Source organism: Magnolia sinica, chromosome 17 (genome assembly GCF_029962835.1).
Source record: "Magnolia sinica isolate HGM2019 chromosome 17, MsV1, whole genome shotgun sequence".
NCBI lineage: Eukaryota > Viridiplantae > Streptophyta > Magnoliopsida > Magnoliales > Magnoliaceae > Magnolia > Magnolia sinica.
The window spans coordinates 16,931,856-16,950,747 of record NC_080589.1 but is presented as its reverse complement, the minus strand read 5'-3'; the positions used below and the strand labels follow the sequence as shown (position 1 = coordinate 16,950,747).

Genomic DNA, 18,892 nt, shown 5'->3' with positions numbered 1-18,892 from the left:
AAGATCCATGGGATTGCTATATCCCGGGATCAGGATCTTGTGTCTGTTTGGCCCGCCTAGCCAATCCCTTGGATCTATCTTCCAATCCCTTCCAATCCCATCCAATCTGCCCGGCCAAATAGGCCCTAGGCCTCTCTCCATGCATATGCACATCTTCTTAATTTAAATTTAAACTACAAGCATGACTTGGATGCTCCTTTAAGGTAAGGGGAGTCGGTGAGCACATTACCTCCCATCATTTAAAGGTAGCTCATCCGCATCTATATTCATTTAAAAATTCAAAAGCCTATTTTCAAATGCACATCAAGATTCCCACCAACCATTTGGGATGTTGGAAGATGTGTGCTCTTCGATTCTCTATAGGCAGCACAAGTAACAGAAATGTACTTATATATATATTTGAAATGTACTGATAACTAATTCAAAAACTTTCTTCTTTTGAACTTATTGTTTTACATGATTTCAGAGCCAGAGTGCTCCAGCAGCTTTCAACATTGGAACTAGAGACCCATTGAGGTGGAGAGACATTACCGAGTCAGTAGGGCCTACCAGTTCACCCCCTATGAACACTGCAGGCACAGGTGGATTACGACCAAGTAGCCTCACGAGCACATTCTCCATTTCTCTTCCCCTCGTGTCCTCGTCAAGCTCGTAAACAACTACATTAACTCCCAACCCTCGGAAGAGCTGCTTGATTGAGTGGCACATGCAACAAGAGCTCATGCTGAAGATCACAACCGCATTCTTGGACACCAATCTCATCACCCTATCCATCGTGAAACAACGGTCGAAGGTCTTCTCTCCTTTACCAGATAAGATAGAAAATAAAAGACTACAAAAGATCCGGCCGACGTCGATCACAATTCGACTATGGTTTTGTGCAATTTATGAAAAATTGGAAAGATTTGTAGGAGAAACAAGGGTAAAGATAACTAAGATATGTTTGTGAGCTTTTGGGTGTGATGAATTTGAAGTGCTATGATGGTCTATTTATACCTGTGGGAGGGAGAGAGCATGTGTTTTCTTTTAAATATTTTAATATATACCCTTATCATTCATTGATGGAGACATGTCCTTGGAGGTAGAAAATATAAAGTTGCATGAAATGGCAATAGTCCATGGTACGGAAATGCCGAAAAAAAGCTCAGGCACTTGAAATGCCCTTGACCTTTTTCTCTTTTTGTGGTCGGTTGGATTAGCCTATCTGTCTAATAGCAAGTGGGCCACTGGGATTGGCCCACGCGATCAGCATTTGATGCCATCGAAGTTATTCTCGTTTAGCTTTTGGTCACGTGGCGCGATTAAAATATTGCTATGTTTCACAGACGGATCAGACCGTATTAGGAATTATATGATATGCCACCGAACATTTCAACACAAGCAGTGGGGCCCATTTTTCGGTGATCTGAACCGTTGGTCGTTTGATTCTTGCCGTGGATGGACCATGACCTAAATATTTCTTAGATACGGGTCTCTTATTTTTATTCTTAACCGACTGTGTGCAGGGCACAAAGAAAGATTATGATAGTCATTGGGCATATTCCATCCACAGGATTATGATTTTGCATACCATGTTGACATATTCAGTCAGTATAGATGGGGCCACTGTTCAATTACTGAGACCGTTGATCTGATGGGCCCATTTTGGGTGGAATCATCATAATCACATATGCTCTAAAAGTCACCTGGATTCGATCCCAGCCATCCAATCGTTGGCATTATTTTAGTTGAATGTGGATTGTTGTTGTCTTTATTCTTCTTTTCCATTTCTATTATCAGGTGCAGGGCCAAACATCAGCTTGGTCCACATCTCAGTTGGGTCACACCACAGGAACAATACAATGAGGAGGGACGCCAGCCAAAGGTATTTGCGTAAGCCCACCATCTTGTTTTTATTCCATCCAACCCGTTCATCATGTGGGCCTCACCTGAATGACTGGACACTCCGAAAATCAGCCTGACCCAAAACTTGGCTGATCAGCCTAGGCGTGATGTTACATTATTTCCTGTGGTGTGGTCCACCTGAGTATTGGAAAGTCTGATTTTGTATTTTACGGTTAATATGAGAAGATGCACCGATGGACGGAGTGGATTTTATATTCACATCACGATGGGCCCCACAGAGCTCCAGTGTTTTATTCACTGCGTACAACCAGAGGCCCGCACGTATACACTGAATGTAGACTTTTGGTCAATTTTTCCAAACTATCCATCTCAAAGACCTGTGTCTGTGTGGCCCGCATGATCAGTGGACCAGCCTGATTTTTGGGTCCGATACGGTTAAAGGGGGGCCCACCTTTTGAATGGTCGAATCTAGAAGCATCTGCGGCGATCGCCTTTTCTATCTATTCTGCTGCTCGAATCCCCTCAGCCGTTTTCTCCTTTGAGCACTACAACCGTACCACGCCCATGCGTGTACGAGGCAGCTCAATACATGCAACCACGTGTGCCATCTTGGCACGTGCTTGCAAGATCCAAGCCGTCCATTAGGTGGATCTGATCGTTCGCACCCTGAGATGCCGTTCAACTTATTACTTTGTCCAAGATGTTAGAACATGCCGATGACCTAGAATTCTGTACTGTTTTGGCCGCCCATTTGTTTTGTAAAATTTGCCCACCTTATGAAAGGACAGATCTGAAACCCATCAATCTCAACTGTCCATTAGGCGCAGAACACACTCAATGGCTAAGATGCAAAAAATCACACTCATCCTATGATCTAATCCATAAATATGTTGGCCTTCTTTTTATATCCATCCGTTTTCCAAGTCAATGATGGGATGGTTAGGATCGCCGGAAATAGTGACTCCTTCCTACCCTATACAATCCATACTGGCTCCCAACGGGTGGATTGCGTAATTTCTCGATTGGACCTACTTTTTTTTTTTCTCAAAACTATCTTAGCTGTTCATTTTGTAGGCTGGTGGATAGAACGGTTAGAATTTCCAATCCAAAATAAAATTCAAGGGTAGGCAATGAAATATATGGTTGATCTAATGAACAGTCCGGATTGATTATTAATCTATATAAGTGTCCCAATGCAACCAGGAGCACTGTAACTTACAGTGCACTGCGAGCACAGGATCATTTTCAAATTTTCATATATCTACCGAAAGAGCATCTGCTGCGGTGGAGAAAGGGACGGAGTCTATCCAATACACGCACTTTTGTTTTTTCGTAATAGGATTCGCATCCAACTCATGAAAAGGGAAGGGAAATTAAAAATAACGTCAGAAGAAGAAAAGGGAAGAAGAAAAGGAATAATTGTAAAAGCCTCCCTCTAGTTTCTAACAATTTTATAGAGCCACCTACTATTCGGATTATTGTAACTTTCTTTTATTTTTTGGCCACACGCACACACCCACTCCATAGTGGGATTTCACCACCTATGGGCTCTTCTTAGGGGTCATTTGGCACCATGGATTTGGAGGGATTTCAAATCCCTAGTTATTTGGCAGCATAAAGTAACTTGGGTTTCAAACTGAGGGGGTTTCAAATCCCCTCAAATAGGGGGTTTGAAATCCCAGATGAGAGCTTGGATTACACCTAAAATCCTTTCAATTGTTGCATGTGTAACATGTATGTCACCGTACTATTATTTTATCAGGCACATGATCCACTAATGATATAAAAAACAATTAGATTATCAATTGCATCACTACAATTACTTTAATATGATGATCAACACCGTCCAAACATTGTCCATGTAAATCAACTACTAAAAATTGTTGATTAGTCACTTGGACATGATCTTGTACTTGTGGCTCATCTGAGACTTGGAATTTCATCATTTTTGGGCAAATCATATATTTCAGCTGGCTTATTACAACTATTGTGCCAAACATTACATGCATCACTAATTAGAGATATTAAAGTTGATTTAGTAATTAGATTCAAACCACTGTAAATATATATAGCATGCATCGTTACTTTTGGATTAAAGTTAATTCCCAATCCATGGTGCCAAATGCAATAGGAGGATTTCAAATCCAGGAGGTTCCAAATCCACGCTCCTAGACAGTCCCTTAGTCTACCACCAGGGAAAGAGCAAGGACCCAGTAGTCGTCTCCTTTGCTTAAAGACTTCAAGGGTTGTTTAGGAGCATGGAATTGAAACCTTGAATTTAAAATCTTAGATTTCAATTTTGATTCGCAGCATAGATTTTCAAAATCATGAATTTTAGAAATCGTGCTTGGGACCCTATATTTTAGGTTATTGAAATTATTTTATGGTATATTCATAATGAGCATGATGAATTAAATGCACTCAAATATTGGAAGACATACATGTGCAATGTAAGTCAATCAATCCACAAACTCTTGTAAGATAGCCTCAACTTAAAAATAAAGTAATTTAAGCTTGTTGGCATATATAAGTGGCCCACTAATTTTATAATTAAAATAAAATTTTATATTTATTTTTAGGTGGTTTTCAAAATTTTCTGTGGTATGATCCATATAATGATTGTATATGCTTAATTTTTATGCAAAGAAGGGGGTGTAAGACGAATAGAGGAAGAACACTATCTTATCTATGTGATATAAACCTTAAATTCACAAGGTGGCTCTTTAATCTACAAGAAATAAAGAAACGTTTAAAATATTTTATTGATGTTTGTCTCTAAAATGAGATTACAATGCTTTAAATAATAAAACCCAAACCCTAATTGAGAGTTCGAATTCAACTAAATTGTAATTTACCCAAAATAGTAATTTACTAAAAATATAAAGTTCTAATTTAATCACACGGGAAGGTTTCTGGCATGATTAAAAGAAAATTGTAAGAAAACATTATATACTAAAACTCTAAAATGAAAGAGATACGTCTAATATAAAACTTACTAAAAATAGTAATATTTTCTTAAAACTGCAATTTTGAATTAAAAGGAAGTGTTTTTTCACAAAACGGAGCAACATGACCAACTTATGAGGGTCGGTTGGTCCCATATGGCTTGTTCTAGTCAAAATTCATAAGTTGTGTGTCCCGTAATGATACTTGGATCAAAAGTTATGGCTGATTTACGGTTCACACTTCGAAGGGCAATTTTTCCCTATTCGGAATAAAGTTCTTCGATCCGTACACACTTAGGGCCTAGATTTGTCATGCCCTATGTAGGCTTGGGCCTAGATCTGATGGAATAGGTTCGCTTCCATGCGGGCTTCTTTCAGTCCATTTGTGCCGAGAATAGGTTTTCGACCTGCTCTACATCAGTTCTCTCCACTTGAAAAGAGCTCATTCCCGAGTTATCCATCAGATTTGGCTCATGATACTTGTATATATCTACCACATTGAACATCCACGAGATCTCCAGGTCCTCGGGAAGATCAACAACATAAGCATTATCATTGATTTTCCCGAGTATCGGAACTGGGCTCATCTTATTATTTCTTAGCTTGTTTGTATGTCCTAGTCGGAAATCTCTCATTGCATAGGTGAACTAACATGTTGTCACCCACTTCAAATAGCTTATGGTGTTCATGAATCATAAGCTATTTGAAATGGCGCCAAAAACTTATTTACACCCCAAGTATAGGATTGTGATGTAGTAATAAACTCGGTAAGATCGAAGTTAAATCCACAGGGACTGAAACTTGTACGTAATCTGAAACTAACCAGAAATAGAACTAGAATGAGATGAAATCTAAACCAAGTGAATGTGAGGGAATAATGGTGAAAATATTAATCTAAAACTTGTAGAAATCAAAGGTAGGAAATTAGGGTGCCAAGGATTCACTTGTAGAGATCAGGGAGATCTACGCTTGATTCATGAACTCAACTGGACTTCGAGTCTCATCTTCATCCAGTTGGAAGATGTACCATGAAAATCAGTATGAACTTCTTCTGATCTAGTCTTTAAGAGATAAGACGGATGTAAATTAGAATGGATTCCATCACCAAACCCTTCTTGAGACAATGGGAAACAACAAAATTAAACCAATCCATAGCCAATTCAAGAGATGTATGAATGTTAGGAAGGCTTCCATCATCCAACTATGTCTAAGGGGCGATGGTGAATAACAGGGCTTCCTAACTGCATGATCACAATAATGAAAAGGAAATACTCAAAGCCATCGCAGATCTATTGTAATTTTAGTCACAACAAACCATTAAAAACTAGAGGCATTTCTTATCATCAAACTAGCATAAAAATTAGTTCAAACATGAATCAAGCCGTAAATATCTTCCCATCACGCCATAAGCTTCACCTCTTAGCCCTGGCCCAACATGATTAGGCTAGATCTCCATAATTCAAAGAAAACAGTATAAAAGAAAAGGAAAAAAAATTAAACTAATCTCCCTCTCTCTCTCTCTCTCTCTCTCTCTCTCTCTTACACGTTCAAGCTCAGGATTGAATTCGCCTCTACGGCTGCCCATCCAAGATTGGATGGATTCCCTCTCTCTTTCATCTCTTTTTATTTTTTATTTTTATAACAACAGGAAGGCCGGCTGGAGAACTGACATTGCTGCTGTCGGTGGAAACTTTCGCAATGCACCTCGTGCTTGACTCGCGTTCGAAAACTTGTTCACACCCCAAGTATAGGGTTGCAATGTAGTAATAATCTCGGTAAGACCGAGGTCGAATCCACAGGGATTAAACCTTGTACGTAATCTGAAAGTAACTCGAACTAGAACTAGAATAAATGTAATCTCAATCAGAGGAATATTAGAGAATAATGGTGAAATAGTAAACTAAAATTTGTAGAATTCAAAAGTGGGAAACTAGGTATTCAGAGGATCCATTTGTAGAGATAAGGGAGATCTACGCTTGATTCATGAACTCAACTGGACTTCGAGTCCCATCTTCATCCAGTTGGAAGATATATCACTAAAGCTCGATCTGAACTTCTTTTGATCTAGTTTTCAAAGAGGTAAAAAGTATAAGAATTAGAAATAATTCCATCACAAAACCATGCCCATGAGACAAAAGCAAACAACAGAATTAAACCAACTCACAACTAATCAGAAGATGTATGAATGTTAGGAAGGGTTCCATCATCCAACCATGTCCAAGGGGTGATGGTGAACAACAGGGCTTCCTGACTTCATAATCATAAAAAGGGAAAGGAAATACTCAAGCCATCGCAGATCTATTGTAATTCTAGTCACAAAAAACCATTAAAAACTGAAAGTATTCCTATTAATCAAACTAGCATCAAAATCAGTTCGACATGAATCAAAACCGTAGATAGAATCCCATCACACTACAAGTTTCACCTCTTAGCCCTAGCTAAGAGGTTTAGCCAACCATGGATATGATCAAGCTATAATCTCTTAAACAAAAATAAAAAGAAAAGAAAAAAAAACCCTTCCACGTGCACCAGACGCCTCCACGGCTACTCCACGTTCCCAACGATGATCTTTCTCTCTCTTTCTTCTCTTCCTTTTGTAGCAGGGGACTATCGGTAAGAAGGTCAGCTACAAGGAACCGATGTTGCTACTGTTGGTGGAGGCTTTCACAGAGTGATACGCAGCAACAGATAACGCAACACCGACTTGCCTTTTGGAATCAAAATCACGGTCGCACATGTGAGATCTAAGATGTTCAGTCGTCATGGCTATGGTCGGTCCCATCTTGTGAGCATTTTGGACGGTCCAGATGGTCGGACCGATCCTCACCACGCCTGAAAAATGGCCCGATCAGCCGTGTCTTCGGACGCGCGTAATGCGTAATCCTTACGATGTTGAAGTCGGTGGGCCCCTGATAAGTGTCATATGGAAAATCCAGTTAGTCCACTGGATTCCTCTCACAAAACCGGTCGGATATGGATGATTTGGATCTGTTTCGGTGTGGTCCAGAGAATCTCTTTCTCTGCCATCTACCGGACGTTCGAATGTTTAAAACCATTCTCTGCTGTCTCCTTGGAAGATCCTCCTCTCGGCCTTGGTCAGACGTCCCTTTAGAGTCTAAGTGACAGTCCAGATCGATCATGTAGATTGATATCTTGGCCCACAAACCCATCCACAGACGCTCTGTTTCTGTTTTCGCAACAGAATTTGAATTCGAGAAGGATTTGCGGTTAGCGTGTTTTGACTGATATTTGCTGTATTGGTGCATGTCCGGTGCACTTGTACACCTTGCACACACACTACCCGTGTGGGTCCTAAGGAGATGTTTGTGAGAAATCTGCTCCGTCCATCCACTTTCCCATCAAATTTAAGTGGCTGAGAACAAAATTTGGGCATATCCAGATGTCAAGTGGTTCCCAAATTGTTGATATGTGGGATGATCTGTCCGTTAGGCCACTTTCAAAGGAATTCAATGGCTGAAATTTGATGTGTATGGTTAATTTAGGGTCCTCAGGCTAGATATAAATTTTCAAACTGAACGGATGGTGAGAACCCTGTGATCTTGCATTCTGGACGATTTTAGGCCTCTTTAGCGTGAATGGCTTGATTTTCTCAGATCTTTGGCATGTAAATTCTTTTATCTCGACCCCCTAGAGTCTTTCCCTTGCCTTGGTGACTTCAGAGTGTTAAATTCATGCTTTTAGTACCCTTTTGCAGTCCAAGTTCCTAAATTCACCTTGCAGCACAAACATGATTAAAATAGGGCGTTAAATACTATCACGTTCATAAAAGAAGGTAATAATGGGGTCTAATATGCAATATTTGACCCTCAACATGTAGGTGAACTAACATGTTGTCACTCACTTCAAATAGCTTATGGCGTTCATGTTTATCAACCTCTTCCTCGTACTTGGTGTTGGACGCCTGTAATGTTTTTGAACATCGACATAAATAGTCGCGATCTGGTTTGCCATATTTTTTGTAGCAACACTCATTCCTAGTAACTTAAGCAATTGAACCAATTCGAGTGTCTGCTTGGGAACTTGACTGTACACAACCTTGAATGGAGACTTACCGGTGGACTGATTCTAAATGTTGTTGGAGGAAAACTTCGCCTGAGATAGAGTAAGATCCTACTGTTTAGGCTTATCACCAGAGATACAGCATATGAGGTTCCCGAGTGTATGATTCACCATTTATATTTGTCTATCCATCTGGAGGTGGTAAGTACTGCTAAACTGCAATGTCGTGTCAAATTGCTACCATAAAGTTCTCTAAAAGTGATTGAGGAACTTTGTATCATGGTATGAGGTAATAGTCTTGAGGACACCATGTAGTCACACAACCTCTCTAAAGAACATATTGGGTACATGGGTCCTGTCGAGAGTCTTCTTACACAGGATGAAGTTGGCCATCTTAGAGAACCTATCAACCACCACAAATACTGAATCCACACCTCATTTGGTCCACGAAAGACCTAGCATGAAATGTATAAACAAGTTCTCCCAAGGGCCATGATCGGGCATAGGTAAAGAGGTGTAAAGGCATATATTATGTGGCTGCTCTTTAGATGTTTGATATGTATGACACCTATGCACCACTTTCCTCACATCATTCTTCAACTGTGGTCAAAAGTAGGGCTGTACACAAACCGAGTTAGCTCGGTTAGCTCGCTCGACTTGACTTGAAAAAGCTTGATTCGACTTTTCAAAATTGAGTTCGAGTCGAGTCGAGCTGATTTTTTGAGCTTGAAAAAATTTTGAACCAAGTTCGAGCTTGCTCGAGCTCGCCTTGACTCGGATCGAACCCAACTCAGATCGAACCGGTTCAGTGACAAGGTTACTTTGATATTGATGTTACCCACCAAGTGTTTGATGAAATGACTCAACAAAGTGTCGGATGGTGGCAAGGAAGGTATGTTTCATCAAACAAATACACTTTTTTCTTGATTTTGATGTTGCCTACAAGGTGTTTGATGAAATACTTATAAAACCACTACTGGTGTTTTACATACAGTGAGAATTTGAAAGTGCAGTACATGTGTTTGTGAAAATTCTGCACTAGCGAGCTTGGCTTGAATTGGCCCGAGCTGTTGACCTAACCGAGCTGAGCTGGCCAGTCAGGCTCGAGGACTGAGTTGAGCCGAGTTTGAGCTGAAGTCAGCTAGTGGCCAAGACAAGTCGAGCAGTGCCAAGCTCGACTCAGATCGACTCATGTACACCTCTAGCCAAAAGCAGATCTCCTCCAAAAGGGCTATCATCTTGTCTTGCTCTAAGTGACCACTATGGCCACTATCATGTAACTCTCGAATGACGCACTCTTGCAGTGAACTTCATGGAATTCATAACTGGTTTCCTTTAAAGAGAAAACCATCCTAGATATGTAGGTCACTCGGCTGACCCACCTAACATCTGACCCCATGCATTCTTGAAGTCATAATCATCTGCATATAATTCTATGAGGCACTCGAACCCCACGACCTCGTCACTCATGGTAAGCAGTAAGGTCGCTCATCTATTAACTACATTAGCAACCTTGTTTTGTTACCCTATCTTATGCTTCAACAAGAATGTGAATTCCTGCAAGAAAGAAATCCTCATGGCATGCACACGATTAACATTAGCTTGGCTGTTAATATATTTGAGGGCCTGATGGTCTGTATAGAGGATAAACTCTAACCAGATCAGATAATGTTTTCAATGGTAAAGGGCTTAGATGAATGCATATAACTCTAGCTCGTATGTCAACCACTTCTTATGAGCCTCACTATAAAATGCTACCAGCCTACCCTCTTGAGACAACACGCCTCTAATACCCACATAAGAAACATCACACTACCTCGAAAAGTTTGTCAAAGCTGGGGATTACAAAGACCATGGTGGTAGACAATCATTCCTTTATCTTTGCAAAGCTTCTATCTGCCTCCTCAGTGCATTGAAACTAACTTTTTTTTATGCAATCAGTAATAGAGACCATGAAAGTACTAAAGTTCCTCATAAGCAGTTGATAAAAAGTCAAATCTGTGAAAACTTGCACTTTATGAATGCTTTTCAGAATTGACCACTCTCTGATGGCTTTTGCTTTCTCTTCGTCCACACGGATCCCCGTGGATGTCACTACAAAGCCAAAAAATAAGAAGTTGTATGTCAGAAAACTACACCTCTTCAAATTAAGGTACAATTTATTTTCTATAAGCACCTTAAACACCTACCTAAGATGTCCACATGATATGCCTAACCTTGATTGTAAATCAGAATATCATCAAAATAGATTTCTATAAATCACCCAATAAAAAAGTTTCAGAATTTGGTTCATCAATCTCATAAATGTATTGGGCATATTCGAGAGTATAAAGGGCATAACTAGACACTCATATAGATCCTCCTTTGTCTTAAATGTTGTTTTCCACTCATCATCCAGTTGAATATAGATCTGATAGTAACTGCTCCTCAGATCTAGTTTGGAGAATATCATTGCCCATTCCAACATATCTAGCATGTAGTCCAACCGCGGTATAGGAAACCGATATTTTATAATTACTTTATTTATAGTTCGACTATCGATACACATGCGCCAACTCCTATCTTTCTTGAGCGTCAACAAGGCTGGCATCGCACATGGGCTCATACTCTCTTTCACTAAACTCTTATGGATTAGTTCCTCCACTTGCCCTTGCAAGATCTCACACTCTTTCGGACTCATCCGATAATGATTGTGATTAGGCAGACTTGTCCCTAGGACAAGGTCAATATGATGTTGTGTATGCATGAGGGGCAACTTATCGAGAAGTTCATCAAGCATGATTTCATTGAATTCCTGTAATACTAGTTTTGAGTTCTTAGGAATATTTGTGAGCTCTACTTCTTTTCCTTTTACAACCATTGCATATATCTTTCTCGTCTCTATAGATTTTTTCACAAAATCTCGTATGGTTAGGAGGGACTGCCCCTCTACTCTAGAAGTCTCGGGTTAGTTCTCCATTCTCATAGTAGTAATGATGATCTTTCTACCATCTTTGACAAAGACAAATATATTATGCCGACCTCTATGCGTAGCATCAATATCATATTGCCATGGTCGACTAAGTAACTTGTGACAAGCTTCCATATCGACTATGTCATACATTACTTTGTCTTTATATATTTACCAATAGAGAAGGAAATATATATCATTTGGTTACCTTTGTCTCGTTGACCTTCTTGATCCATCTGATCATGTACGGAGAGGGGTGTTTTTCTATCTTTAATTGCATATATTTAATTACAACTTCTCCACTATAATATTCAATACAATATTCTCAATGTCCCGTTATCTATGATTAAATCACAAACATTTTTTGTTCATGGTGCACCTTGTTCGTAAGATGTTGTGTTGTTGTGGATCTACTTCCTCCTTCGGTGAGTACAACAACTTCCTCACGATTAGAGACTTGCTATGATCTCCATGAGTCCATTTGTCTCCTTTTTCACCATCATCGGTGTGCTCAACGTTATCGATTTCTGAATCATCTTCTACATCTTCTGCTCCTCTATCTTTAATAGCCAGATTAGCCATCTGCCTCTGAGGGCAAACATTAGATCAATGAATAGGTTGGCCACATCGATAACACTTGCTCAGTAGAGGCGGACCATAGGGGTTAGGGATTCTACTTGGACTGACAGTAGTAGTTGTTGCCCTCTGACATCTAACTTGGAAACTTCCCAAATCTTAGTTCGCGGTTGGAGGGGGTCGAGGGCACCCCCCATAGGTTCCTTCCCTAGGGATTACACTGCATCTTGTGAATGCTCAGAAGGAAATACCTTATTTGGGGCATAATTTTCGTATATTGGGATGCTCCGTTGTATCTCCACTCGGGTGGCCAATTTAATTACTTCATTCATCGTCTAAATGGGTTACATCTGGATCTGGTCTTGGATTGTCATACGTAAACCATCGATGAATCTGGCGACCTATTATGACTCAGTCTTGGCCAGATGATTTCTTATGGACAGGTGATAGAATTCCTTTGCATAATCCCTCAGGGATCGGCTACCTCGCCGACAATTCTAGTATTGTTGGAACAACACCTAATCATAATTGCTCAGTAAGAATTGTGTCCACATCAATTGCTTCATCTGCTGTCACGTGTGAATTAGTGCTTTCATTTGCTTGGTTCGAGTAAGTTAGAGTTATTCCCACCTAGCCGAGGCTCCACCTTTCAACTTATAGGCCACAAGCTTGACCTTGTTCTCCTTATGATTCTCCATGTAGTCGAAGAATTAATCAACTTAAGAAAGCCAATCAAGGAAGTCCTTGATGTGAAGTTGGCCATTGAAGCAAGGAGATCGACTTTCATCATGAAATTCCTATCTCAATTCGGCCTAACGTCCCTTCATTTTTCTTACCGGAGAATCATATCATCAATCTCCTCATTGCTAGATCCATTATCTTCAGGTGTTGGCCCATCATGAACATGGGTTTGCCCTAAGACCTCTGTCAAATGGTCAATTGCCGTCTACAATCCTTACATGACTTGCAGATTCTTATGTCAGAAAGCCCCAAACGTTGTCTCAAACGCAGTTGCTGTCAAAGCATAATCCCCTATAACACCGTCCATGGGATTATTACCCGAACCTTGGTTAGATGCCATTGAGCCGAGGAAAAGTTTCTCTTTGATACCAGCTGACATAGGGAGGGGATGTAAGATGAATAGAGGAAGGACATCATCTCTTCTACGTGATATGAACCTTGATCCACAAAGTATAATGACTCTTGAATCCACAAGAAATAAAGAAAAATTCAAAATATTTTATTGTGCCTGTCTTTGCAATGACATTGCAATGCTTTAAATAATAAAACACAAACCTTAATTAAGAATCTTAATTCGACTAAATTGGAATTCATCAAAAATAGTAAAATTTACTAAAAATAAATATTTCTAATTTAATCATATGAGATGATTCTTGGCATGATTAGAAGCAATTTTTAAGAAGACACCATATACTAAAGCTCTAAAATGAAGGAGATACGTCTAATATAAAACTTATTAAAAATAGTAAGTTTTTCATAAAATTACATTTTGAAATAGAAGGAAGCATTTTCTCATAAAATGAAGCGATGCAACCTTCATAGGTAGTGCTTCCTGTAACAATACTAGGATTAAAAGTTATAGTTGATTTATGGTTCGCACCTTAAAGGGCAATTTTTCCCTATTTGGAGTGAAGTTCTGTGATTCGAATGCACCTGAGGCCAGTTATGTCATGCCCTACATAGGATAGTGCTTGGATATAATAGACTAAGTTCACTTCTGTGTAGACTTCTTTTGATCCATTTGTGCCAAGAATAGGCTTACTCCCCGTTCTACATCAATTTTATAACACCCTATTATCATGTTGTAATGTAAGTAAAAATGTAAGACCCGTATCCTAGTCCGTACTGTTCCGTCGATTCTCGCGATCATTCCTTTCAAATTCCGGCAACCTACGACATATAATTGATGTTTGCGCGTGACCCTAAGTCATATCCTATAAATTTGAGTCGACTTAATCCGAGACTTGTATGGGAATCGGATGAACGGTGTGGATTAAATACATACATCATGGGTGGGGCCTGTTGTGGGCCCACAGCCCCCTGCCCCTTTTTACAATGCAGCTGGGACGCTGCTTGCTACAGCGTCCGCTAGACGCTGGCAGTAGCGTCTCTCTCCCTCTATATTTTTTATTATTTTTTTAAATTCATTTATTTATTTATTTTCTTATATATATATATATATATATATATTTTGCACATGTGTGCATTGGGGTGTGTGCGTGTGAGAGTGTGTGGCCAGCCTAATGGGCCACACTTGGATGATTTGAATGTCATACAAACATTTTTTATGGGGCCCACTATTAATGGGTCCCACATGAACTCTATAATAAATTAATTTTTATTTTCTTTTTTTTATATGTTTTCTCTCATCCATCCACACCATCAATAACATCATCATCATTATTACAATTTTCTTTACCATGAATCATACTATTTTCATCTTCCACACAATTCCTAACATTTATTGCAATTATCATCACCATCAATCATACTATCTCCATCATCCACACCATTAATCACATCATTATGATCAACATCATCTTCATCATACAAAAACACAACAAAAACAAAATAAGAATAAGTAGGGTGGGTGTACTCACTTTCTTGAATTAGATGGATGGTTGAGATAGATGGAAGGGATGTGATTGATGGAGTTGATGGCCCACCAAGATCACTCTTTTCTCTCACTCTCTCTCCATAGAAAATGGTGAAATGCTAAGGGATAGAAGGGTATTTATAAAGAAATGGATAAAATTTTGGTTAAGTTAGGCTAATGTGATTAATATTAGCTTAACTTAGGATTATGAAAATTAATTCATGATTAGTTGTTAATGGTAGATTAAAAGAGCATGGGATGGCATGGTGTGATGATGTCATACATGAGGTGTGGCATGGAAGAGAGTTGACTTTTCATGCACATGAGAGAGAAGAGATAAGGGTATGTGACATCACACACATGGGTAGAGATTCTCTCACCCATGTGTGGCATGTACATGTGTGCATGACATGTGTTGTGCACATGTGTGGAATGAAATACATGATGCCATGCGCACGTGATACACTTATTATTCTTTACGGCATATCTCACTAATGGAGTATCATACCGACGCACGGGTAGTACCTCCATGATCGCGGTGATAGGGCGGTCAATATGAGATAGGTTTCGAGGTCTTATGGTTCCGGTCAGTTGGGTGTGTACTATGAACGACCAATCCAGGTCTAGCTAAGGGCATCGATCATCATGCACATATGCATGAAAAATAATACCGAATGGACCAGGTATTACAATCTACCCTCGTAATAAAAATTTCATCCTCGAAATGTCTAGTTCTAAACACACTATTAAACTCATAACATGTATTCCAAATATACGTATCACCATATATATCAAACAATCATCCATCAAACTCTAAAGGGTATTGCTCACAACTATTTCCCTCATGCCAGGGTACTAAGTATATTCTCTAGGTTCTCAAATAGAGGATCCTGTTTTGACTAGGTTCTCAAACAGGGAATCCTAGATTCATGTCTCTAGATTCATACAAATCAGGGGTACTAATAGCATCTAGGTTCTCGGTCAATGATGCTGGGAGACATAGTTTAAGTTCTTCTATGTTTTCCACTTGCGGACTTTGCTCGTAATTGATCCCAAATCTTATGCTCTGATACCATCTTCTGTCACGCCCCAAATTTAGGGACGGACAGCTTCCGTGATGCATACACCAAATCCCGAGTTCGACACACCACAAGGAAGATTTTTGACTGATTTTTTTTGGTATATACATATAATAATACCTGAGCATGAAGATCCATGATTAAATACCAAGCAACACTCTCCATTATAAATCCTGATGGGTATAAGTACGATGCTTTCTAAAAGGTACACAATGTCAACATTGCCAAATTAAAAAATAGATGCAATGCATCGAGAAAGCAAAGTCTTCCAAGCTACTCCAGCCCTGAAAAAAAGGAAAATAGGAAGGCAAAATCCTAATGAGTACACACGTGTGTGCAGCGTCTCCTACATGCAAGCAAGATAAATATGCCACGAGAAAATCATATATGTGAAAGGCATGTTGCACGTAAGGTATGATATCAATGTTAATACAATGCATATACATCATAGTAATACTCCGAGTTAATGCTACCAGCATCACCAAGTCATGTTTTCATTTCTCCTATTTCATTTCTCCTATATCACGTCCATAACCGTATTATACATATCCGTAATCACATCATCATCATCATATTGTCATGCCATAATCATACAATATCAAAGTACACAATACAAATCATCTATACAAATGAAGAGTTATGAAGATTCAAATATCATATGCCGAGGATGCAACATACAATTCCTGATGAGTTCATGAATGCTGTCAGCCATATCTAAATGCAAAAGCACAGTAACCCAAAATGCCGTATGCCGTGGATGTAATGTAATATGCAGTGCAAATGGAATGACTATGCTGGAGTGTGAAGTCGGGATGATAGTACGTAGTATCGCAGGCTATGGGGTCCATCACAAGGGACTTCTATCCAAATTAGTCCCATACCTAATTTGGATAGTCAAACTCAATGTGGTAAACTCCTGATCTCAGGTTAGTCATGTGCCCTAACCGAAATCCTGGCCATTGCGAAGGTACATGTAACAAATAGTTGCGCACCATCAGCCCGAGTGGATAGTGAATAAATGAATGAATGAGTATACAACTCCTGATTAATAAGTTCACATATCATTACAATTCCTCTCTGGGATCATCACCAGGGTTTAGTACACTCCAAATGGCACTGTCTCTCTCCCAGCAGCACAGTCCAAGTGAGCATAAGAAACCTCATTATCCGCCTAGCCAATAGTTTGCCAATACCTATTTGGCATGTCGATAGTAGACCCATTCACGAGCTGGTGAAACTCAACCTAGTAATAGCCCCTACTCTCGGGCGGGTAAGGCCACACCCCCTCCTAACTGACCACGACACAGTGGGAGACACAGCCTCCTGGTATTCGGCACTCGGACGCTCCTGAATCCACTTGGTCTTGACGTTGGGGCGTCTCTTAGCCTCAGAGGTTTAGGAATCTTCACCCAAGGACATCTATGGCGCCTGTATGCTAGAACCAAACATTTTCGGTGTTCCATTTGGCCATCCACGATATGCCTGTGGAGGCTACGACCCTGATGTTACTAGGGCACACAATGCAAGATGCATGAGTCATACAATACAGTCATGCATCAATCCTGCGCATACCGTGCACTCATGTGAGATAACCTCTGCCTATCAGGGAGTCTCATAACAATCTGCCTAACGACATATGCAATGGTCAACCACATCTCATAACAAACATGCAGATGATGCGTATGGGCATGTATAATGATGTTATGCTGTCACATACTCATAATCAGTATCAATAACCGGCCTCAACAATCGGCTTCGATAATGTGGACATTTAACCAACATTGCCCCCAAGGAATGGCCCACATAAACATCAATACATACATCATAGTGAAATCACACATCACATCGGTCCTTAGATACATCACTTTGTGTCTCACACAAGGGCTGCACATTCATCGCATTGGGCCTCACTCATGGGCCGCATATACATCACATTGGGCCATATCATATGTGCACTACACATCGCAATGGGCCTCAGCTCATGGGCCATGAATACACTACATCAGGCTTCACGACCCATGAGCTTCAAATACACAAGAGGTGAGCCCTACACATGGGCCTCAAATACATCACAATGAGCCACAACCCATGGGCCTAAAATATATCTCAATCAGCCACGCCCATGACTCTCAAATACATCAATTGGGCCTTGCCCATGGGCCTCAAATACATTGCAAGTGGCCTTAAATCTATTTCACAGGTAGACCACATACCTGGGCCTAATACACGTCACTATGGGCCACATCACATGGGCCAAAAATACATCATAATGAGCCTCATCAAATGGGCTGAAAATATATCCCAATGGGCCTTACCCATAGGCTACGAATACATGGTTACATCAATTATGATAAGTCTTATATTACAACCACTTCACACGTCACATAGATAATGGCTCATATTCGGTGTCACATGGTTAAGGGCCACAACAATCATAAATCTACTTAGGAAAGTAGTCACACGATTGCCCCAATTTTCATACAGTTAGGTAGGCTATAAAAATCAAGCACTCACGTGTGGTGGTCCACACAACTTCCACCAATCCACACTACTAGTTGGGCCACCCAAGATCCCAAATTCCTATAGTGTAGTGATCCACATGGTTCCTACCAACCGACGGTCTAAATGAGGAATAACCATTACAATGGGTACCATGAAAACGACTTGAATTGCAGTAAATATATAGGCAGCCCCACACTCTAAAATGATCTAGTCAAAATAGATGAACGACTGGCAAAACATGTATATTAGGTGTCCCATGATTGGTTAAAAAGAATACATGGATAGATTTCTCACAAACATTACTGCAGCTCCAGGAAATATTTAACGGTGGACAAGTGATCAATATTGCTCCCCTGGC

General features: G+C 40.0%; 1 protein-coding gene across 1 annotated transcript; it reads right to left on the bottom strand.

The window, feature by feature from the left end:
- Positions 1–410: 410 nt before the first annotated feature.
- LOC131230889 (putative glutaredoxin-C14) lies at positions 411–954 on the bottom strand. Its single transcript, XM_058226912.1, has one exon. It carries the CDS (start codon positions 772–774, stop codon positions 463–465), a length of 312 nt encoding a protein of 103 aa, XP_058082895.1. The 5' UTR covers positions 775–954; the 3' UTR covers positions 411–462.
- Between the last annotated feature and the right edge of the window lie 17,938 nt (positions 955–18,892).

Excerpts from the sequence above, each read along its gene's own strand:
- LOC131230889 (XM_058226912.1), bottom strand. The coding sequence starts at position 774 with ATGGATAGGGTGATGAGATTGGTGTCCAAGAATGCGGTTGTGATCTTC.